Source organism: Pinus tabuliformis, chromosome 7 (assembly GCF_031772625.1).
Source record: "Pinus tabuliformis cultivar Carrire ecotype Pingquan chromosome 7, CPIR1, whole genome shotgun sequence".
Classification (NCBI taxonomy): Eukaryota; Viridiplantae; Streptophyta; class Pinopsida; order Pinales; family Pinaceae; genus Pinus; species Pinus tabuliformis.
This window is the reverse complement of record NC_142293.1, coordinates 1,271,240,417-1,271,249,241: the sequence shown is the minus strand read 5'-3', so window position 1 is coordinate 1,271,249,241 and position 8,825 is coordinate 1,271,240,417. Positions and strand designations below refer to the sequence as shown.

At 39.3% G+C, this 8,825-nt stretch overlaps 1 protein-coding gene across 1 annotated transcript; it reads right to left on the bottom strand.

Annotated features, from left to right (window-relative positions):
• Positions 1-1,869: 1,869 nt before the first annotated feature.
• LOC149252085 (putative L-gulonolactone oxidase 4) lies at positions 1,870-2,312 on the bottom strand. Its single transcript, XM_089454068.1, has 2 exons — positions 2,131-2,312; positions 1,870-2,059 (listed from the first exon to the last, which is right to left on the bottom strand). The coding sequence occupies exons 1-2, from the start codon at positions 2,310-2,312 to the stop codon at positions 1,870-1,872; spliced, it is 372 nt and encodes a 123-aa protein (XP_089310194.1).
• Positions 2,313-8,825: the final 6,513 nt, after the last annotated feature.

The window sequence follows — 8,825 nt, the reverse complement described above, 5'->3', positions numbered from 1 at the left end:
AACAACGCATTGACATCCACGATTCCAGCCACAAAGGCACCTCAAGCCACATAGGCGATTCTGCCACAAAGGCAAGCTGGCCACAAAGGCACTTCAGTCACAAAGACTATATAGATGGTTTCTGGCTCACCACCAACCCTCACTTTACAATGATAAAAGATGGTTTCTGGCTCACCACCAACCATAAACCATTACAAAGTGGTTTTAAGATTACCACGAACTTTCAGATGCCTTTAAAAAATCTTACATCTGATTCCACATTTTGGAGTTTTTGGGTACATACAATGACTATTACAACTACTGGACTTGCTTATAAAATGCTAGGGTGTCTATTCCACAAACCACACTAACTCAAACAAACATCTATTTTTTTGTCCACCATAAGCGTTGTCATTGCTCCTTTACCTCATTTTTTCATAGTTCACATCTTGGGCATCCTTGTCTGTTCAAATAACTTCTTGGAACTCCATGCTTAACCTGTCATTTGTTAGAGTTGCAAATTCTAACAAAATAACTTTGCCTGCATTGAGTTAGCTAGGCTCAATAAGGCTCAATAATATTTAAACATGATTCCAAGAAAATACAACATAAACTCTTCAAATTTAATTTCTCTATCTCTGCCCAAAGATGATTATTTCCCAAACATAACAGCAACTATTTAGAGTCCGGAAATGTCATGAATCATAACCAGCGATCTGCAATTGGCGGCCTACTCGGCACACACCACCGGCCCGATCTCCTCCAATCCTGCAGTGTTCTGGACCCAACAATCTTCTCCACGCTGGGCTGCCACTCCAGAAACACAGCAGCAGCACCGCCAATCCTCTGCCAACACCAATCTTCTCCACGCTCTGCCATCGATCGGCCTTTACAAACGCACTTTCTAGTGCGCTCGAATCCCAACAGCCATACAACCTCTGCTACATCATGGAAGCCATACACATTTATGCTACTCTCAGGTCATCAAACCTTTCCGATGATTCACCTCAGCGATAGCCACGACACGATTTACACTCTAAGCTGATCCATTGGCCTCGATCCACCAAAAATTGTCCTTTCATGTCAACACTGACAGAGGCACGTTGTTAATTTGCAAAGGACGACTATTCCCTTGTCAATGACTGCCTCCTCGGATGGGATGGGAAATCCGCGCAACCACACATGCAATCAGGTTCACCAAGAATCATCGTCCCATGCGAAGGCATCACCACCATGCTTTAACTACGTTCCATTGTTCATCGTGAAAGAGGATCATTCGAATGCTATCTCACTATAGCCATGAAAGCACTTGCGTGCAGAACTCCCTCTGCCCGACATAACCAGTCCACCTGTTTGACCGATCAGATCACTCTTGGGATAAATAAATGAGAGAGCTTTCGACAGATAGGATAAGCTCGCAATACAGAGTTCACATCCATGCCAGGAACTAGATTATTTCCTCGCCAGTTGCAGATGCACGAAATACAGAAAGGATGATCACACTTTGACATTAAACCAAACTTTCGTTCAACAGTAGTTGGTTTTGATAGTACACGGTCTAAACATACACTGCACTCAATCTCTTGGCTATTTTGCAAAGCTTTCAAGCGTTTTTGATTACGTTGACATTGCTTGATATGCTCCTCCCTTTCTGCTGGTAAATGTCCTTGTGGTGACACATGTGAACAACTTCAACAATAGTACGTGTAACAGCAGCCGCGGCACGCTCGCTGTAATGTCCTCTAGCAACGATCCTGTCTAACAGCTCTCCACCCTCGCAGAGCTCCATGACGAGATGCACAGCCTGGTCGTCCTCATACATGGCTTTCAAGGCAACAATGTTCGGATGCTGAGGCAAATTGGTCGGCCTGAAACCACGAATCGTGTCTCTCACAGCACCACCACCAGCACGGGTAGATCACCAATATCAGTTCCAAGGGCGAATCTGGCAGCCTTGAGATCTTCATCCTTCTCCATCAGTTCAATGACCTTCGCATACCCCTCAGACGCTGGCGCAGGGACGACCAAGCGCATGGCCACCACGTATTCATTGATGGCGGAACCCTTGCCTATAAGGCCGCTGCCATGGGCACCTGTGCTCACAGACTCGGCTGCCGACACTCCCTCCCACGAGGTGGAGGTCAATCTCGCATAACAACGCCCGCCTCCACTGTGATCGTCTTGGCAGTTCCGTTAACGCGTGGGGTGGCCGCGTAATCTTTGGTGCTGATGATGAGTCCCCGCTCCCCTGCGCAAACGAGTCTTTCGTGACTGTGCACGAGGCCGCTGACCACTTTAATCTTCTGCTTTCTCTTCACGGCCACGCCAGCCATGCCAGCCACGAAGGGGTTAATCCGATTTTTGATGTTCGACCTAGAGTGCCATCACAATTTTCGACCCAGTGTTACCAGATCTGCTGACTGCTTGGCATCAAGTCAGCATCACCGTCGGCTCAATCGATCTACTAGCTCTTGATCAGATCTCTCTCCTCTCGCAGTAGGCGCCAAACAATGAAACAGATTTCACTGGAGAATCGGGTGGTCTCCAACACGTTTACAGCCAAAGCCACAGCATGCAGCTCCAGCGATTGTGATGACTGGTTTTCCTTGGCTGGTTTCACCCAATGTATCTCACAAGCAACGCTTTTCACGCAGATTCCAAGGAGCATAATACAACCTTTCCCAAAAATCTGCTGCTACTCACCCACAGGATTACGTGGGTTCTCACACAGCCACACATCCAGGGATGTGTATCCGAGATCTCCCGCAATCACATCAGATTCACCACAATAGTCTGACCATTGAAGTCTAGCATCAAGTTTTTTTTTTTTCTTCCCAGCGGAAAAAAAAATGCTTATGTTTTCCTACGGACCTTAGGCCACTCCAAGCAGCTCCTTCTTCAGCGATCAAACTTTGGCAGTCTACCGCCCCATCATTCGACTCGAGTCATGTCAACCGGAAACAAATTCTCTCCTCCTGCAGCTCGTATCTATTCCACTATACTGCCACAGATCACCTCGATGGACAAACAAACTTAACACTAATATAAATGATTTATTTTCCTATGCCCACGAAGGGCCAGAGGCCCTTACGGGCTCTGAAGCTCTGATACCAAGATAAAATTACAGACACTCAATAATATATTCTATTAATATTGAATGAGGAAATTACACACATATTTATACAATCAATAGTCTCAAGATAGGAATGCTATCTTAGATGTACAGTAGTGTGGTTGAGAGATTCTCTCAACCAAACACTAAACTAGGAGAAACTATATTCTAGCTAATTCCTATTATGTAGGAACAAACTCCTCAAATAGAAAATTACAACCATAGACAAGTAGGAATTACTTATTTCTAATTGTGACTTCTGTCACAGAAGACCTATGCTTCTGAATTCTACCTCCTTCAAGCTCCTAGTTACACATGCTTCCAACAACTCCTTTAACGGGAGGTTTGAACTTGATTTACCAACACAGGAGGTTTGAACATAATTTACCAAGATATCCATTCCTTTAGTCGATCACCTAATCTATACCAGTCCAACTCCTGTCTAATAAAAACTAGATATATACCAATAAAATCATTCAAGTTTTGTGAACAAAGTCGTTAAGCCATACATACATCAAACCAAGGTGTATATGTTGAAACTACGCAAGCCAATTACAAAAGCATGGGCAGGCATGTATGAAGATAACACTGAATAAAAGATCAAATCAGTTCATTCATGAATCTACCAATAAACATATTGGTCAAAATTTTAATAAAATGAATAACCTTAAATAATCGAAGGAGATTTAGACTTAAATTGGCAACATATCAGTCTTTTGTAGCTCGTACTTACAATGTCTAGAAAATAAATTAATCCTTGTTTAAATCCATTGAAAAAAGAATTAGAAAGAAAAATTAATCCTATTGACATTGTTTAGAAAAGAAGTTAATCCTGGTTTGAGTATTCTAAGGAGATATGGGGCACATATTGAAAGCCCCAAGACACCAATGTGAAGAAAGTGCAGTCTCGACTAAACGAACAACACTGTGCTGCGGGGATGGCATTGACTCGAGTTGCACGATGGAGCAAGACGCCGAGCACAAAAATCTGAACCGAGCAAACAATATTGGGCTGCAGGGATGGTCTCAACTCCAGCTACACTATGGCACAAAACACACTGGAAAGGAACCAGATGTTGGAAAAAATTAATTCCAACCAAGTGACCTTCAACATTAATTGAATTAGGTGGGAGGATTATCTCGAGGCTTCTGGAGACTTCAGATAGCTTCCTGAAGAATTCATTGTCACTGACAATCCAGAGAATTGAGAAACTTCATCACCATGTATAAAAATCATTCTCTCACAATGTCAAATCCAAGTTTGTTATGCTATATGTGTTCTCTGATTTGGCATCACAGCGAGGTTCAGAGTTGAGTGTTTGAGGTTTTCTGTGAGCGATCATTCTGAGAGATCGTCGTGTGATCTTTTGATAGACCGTTGTGTTGAGCATTGAGGGTGTGTCTCAGTGAAATTTGGGTGCAAGGGCACTGACAGGAAGTTTCAGAGAGTTGCTAGAGGAAGGAGCTGCGAGAAGAAGTAGAGTGAAATTGAGGGAGCCACTACTGGAATCAAGAACCCGTAGTCGTAGATCCTGCTGAAAATGTGGTTTTTGAATGGATTCGTGTCAATCTTTCAGTAGTGCTCATATATATTTTTTATGTCATGTTAAAAGTCGGTTAAATAATTTCGTACGTCGCATCTTTATTCGTCCAAATCATTAAGTTTGAAATTTGTGAAAAGAAATGGTGGTTGGTGATTGTGACTAGTTTTATGTAAGTTTATAGAAATAAACATCATTTTAGAAAATAAGAGTCGTATGGTAAAAAGATGTTTTTTTTGCGTGTGTTAGCGTTCAAGTTTGAAATCTTAAGAATAGTCGCAGTAGAATAGATACAGTTGTAGAAAATCTTGTAGATTCACAAGTTAATGTAATTTGCTAAAGCAAGAGAAAAGAATCTACTTCTACTCTTTTCAACAGAAGCACATAAATATGGAGCAAAACAATAATCAACAACAGGAAGAACATCAATGGCACATAACACAATAAATATCCAGGGAAAGCCATAGTTTAAAACCCTACTACTATATTGTATTAATCTAGAAAATAAAGATGAAATTACAATGCTTCTTCTCTCTAGAACAATCCCAACACTCAAAAAATTCAATCTCCAACACATAAGCAAGCTCAAGGCCAAATCTTAGCCACTTCACAAGGTCTGCAAGTCTCTATTCCAATGCAACCTTGGTCAAAGAATTTGGATAAATACAATATGCTCTGGTCAATCTTCAGCTTAACCTGCACAAGTATTTCTTATCCCCCGCCTAATGACTTCCTTTAGCCAATACTTAGCCAATTTTCCAAGCCTACAAGATTCTAATTCTTTGCACAATTCCCGAGGGAATTAGCCTGTATTTAAATGGAAATTCCTCATCAATAACTGCACAACCCCTTCTAAGCTCAGTTCTTGATTGCATGCACCATTTGTACAACTCAAAAAATTATACAACAAATAGTACACTATGCCTACACTCTATTGTCAACTGGGTGTTTCTCAAAATTGACATGCATGAGTTTCCGATGAGGGAAGCACTAGTTAATGCGTTAGTGCACCAACTAACTGTTAACTCACTATTATTTCTTCAAACAGTTTGGAACTAATTTAACTAATTACAACTCATACATAACTTATCATGGACCCCTATAATATAGGGAGAACATATACATGACTTCAAAAATACTTCCAACTCGAAATTCCTAAGTTAACTCAGTCAACTCACTCTAGTTAACTATTACAAGTTGCTATGAGAATAAAATTTGATTTTAATTCTCAGTTTAATTCAAGGACAAATTAAACTGGAATTTCTGGATTCTATTTTTAGAATTTCTTGTTTCTATTTTCATCACTCCCTCTCAAAAAGAAAGGAATTCAACTCGATCCCAATCCTTAACCTTTGGAATGTTTTGCATGCAACACTTCTCTCTAGTGTTGTTTCTCCAACAACTCCAAAAACAAAAAAACATCCAACCTAAATTAGAATGATGCTTCTGTCATCAAAGTCTTTGATTGTTATTACCTTTGTTGACTGAAAAATCTGTGTTTCTCTTGGCTCTGCCTTTCTACAATTTTTTCAACCCTCTCTACGCTCTCTAGTATCTGACTGCTCTAGCCTCTCTCACTCTGATTTATGACTGCATCAATCCCATTGATTCCTCCCTCTACTATGTACTTTGGGCTCCCGTAACAAGGTACGATCTATGATATAAAACCACTCAATAGATCCTACCCAATTTTAGCCCTCTTAGGACTATCATTTCAAATCGCCCCACCTCACACCTAGAGGTGTGGTTGCATGTGATCCCTCTACCCACCTGGCTCGAAATTCCCCCCTACTAGAGTTCTCTTCATGAGTGGACGCCTCCACTTGGTATCCTATCAAATTCTCCAATTGTGGTTGCTCCACAACTATCTAAGAGTGCTTCTAACACTGTTTATTCTCTGCTTGAGTGGATCTATCCACTTGGTTTCCTCTCAGCTTCTCTAGTTGTGGCTGTTCCGCAACTTCCTAACGCTGTTCTGAGGCTTCTTATGGGGTTGCATGTTGAGATGTAATTTACTCTCCCTCTTAACCATCAAGTCTTTAACCCTTGCCTTTCTCCTCAAGGCCTTGCATGCATCTTGTTCCTTAAGTTCATACAAGTTCTTGGCTATCACACCAATCTATTTCAGATGTATCGTCGTCGCGAAATTTTTCTAGAAAAAGAATTGTTTTTAAATTAGCGATATCACCCTCATTCGATCTCTAATTTGGTTGATTTTTTTTTGAATTTGGATATTTTTTCGCGAACAATCCAAATCTTCTATTTATTTATGAAACCTTTTTCAAAAAAAGTTTCAAATATGCTCTGCAAACTCATGGTTCAAAACCCAAAACTTTGAAATCTCCCTTAGTATATTGTCTTCAGCGTTGATACCATGTAGAAAATCCTATAAATTCACATGCTAATGCAATTTTCTAAAGCAAGAGACAAGAATCTAATTCTACTCTCTACAATGGAAGCACATAAAGATCCAGTAAAACAATAATCGACAAGAGGAAGAACATCAATGTCACATAACATAATAAATATCTGGGGAAAACCACAGCTTAAAACCCCACTACTATATTGTATTAATCTGGAATATCAAGATGAAATTACAATGCTAGTTCTCTCTAGAACAATCCCAGCTCTCATCAAATTCAATCTCCAACTCATAAGAAATATCAAGGCCAAAGCTTAGCCTCTTCACAAGCTCTCTGAGTCTCTATTCCAATGCGCCCTTGGTCAAAGAATTTGGATAAATACAATATTCTCTGCTCAACCTTGAGCTTAGCCTAGACATGTATTTCCTATCCTCTGCCTACTGACTTCCTTTGGCCAACACTTAGCCAAATTTACAAGCCTCCAAACTTCTAATTCTTTGCTCAATCCCTAAGAGAATTAGCGAGTATTTAAAGGGAAATTCCTCATCAATAACTCTGGAATCCCTTCTAGGTTCAGTTCCTGATTGCATGAACCATCTGTACAACTCAGAAAATTATAAAACAAATAGTACAATGTCCCTGCACTCTAGTCTCAACTGGGTATTTCTCTAAATTGACATGCATGAGTTTTTGATGAGGGAATCTTCAGTGAATTGGAGTAGCACTAGTTAATGCATTAGTGCACCAACTGATTTTTAACTCACTATTAGTTCCTCAAACAAATTGGAACTAATTTAATTGGACTTAACTTAGTAAACTGAGTTAACTAATTACAACTCATAATTAACTGATCTTGGAACCCTATAATATAGGGAGAACATATACATGATTTTTGAAAGACTTCCAACTCAAAATTATAACGTTAACTAAGTCAACTCACTCTAGTTAACTATTACAAGTTGCTATGAGAATAAAATTTGATTTTAATTCTCAATTTAATTCAAGGACAAATTAAACTGGAATTTCTAGATTCTATTTTTATCATTTCTTGTTGTTTTTCTGAACAACGGTCATGTTTGAATTAAGTGAAAAAATAGTTAAAATCTCCAAGTTTGAATTAAAGTAATTTGTGATCGCTCTAGGTTAAGTGACATGTGTTTGAATCAAGAGCTCCAAGTTTGAATTAAAGTAGTTTGTGGTGGTTATACGTGATTGGGCTTATTTTAATTAACATTTTGTTTTTTTATGAAGTTTGTAAGGGATAGATGAGTAGTGTAGTCATAAAGGTTGTGGAGTGGTGAATTTTGGGTTTGTTTTTTTGGTTAAAAAATAAAAAACGAGGGGAGGAGAAAAGAAAAAGGAAGAGAGATCGATATTAATTCAGCAGTGAAGTTTAGTAGTTTTTTTTTCGTGCTTGAGAGTTTATATTTGAGTTATTTTATATGTTTAAATATTATGGAAAATGTATTAGGAGAGTTTTATCTATCATATTCTAACACGCTAGATGGTGAAAACTATGCAAATTGGAAGTTCAAGGTACAAACTCTGTTGGAAGGATTTAATATATGCATGATTGTGTTTGGAGTTGAAGTCAAGCCAATGCCCCCTCAAGACACAGATGTTGCAACTCAAGATTGGGAGCAACGAGAAAACAAAGTGAAGGTGCTTTTGCAGATGTCTATTAAGGACAACATTATTCCACATATTATAGAGTGAAAAACATCCAAGGAGACATGGGGCACTCTAAAAAATTTGTATGAGACGAAAACTAAAAATTGAATATTGTGTTTAAAGAGTAAGTTTTTTTCAATTAAGATGGAAGAAAATGAA

What these genes read in the sequence shown, in the direction of transcription:
- LOC149252085 (XM_089454068.1), bottom strand. Translation starts at nt 2,312, where the DNA reads ATGGCTGGCGTGGCCGTGAAGAGAAAGCAGAAGATTAAAGTGGTCAGC. An exon ending in GTGGAGGCGGGCGTTGTTAT is followed by an intron (nt 2,060 to 2,130) that starts GCGAGATTGACC and finishes TGCCCATGGCAG; the next exon opens with CGGCCTTATAGGCAAGGGTT.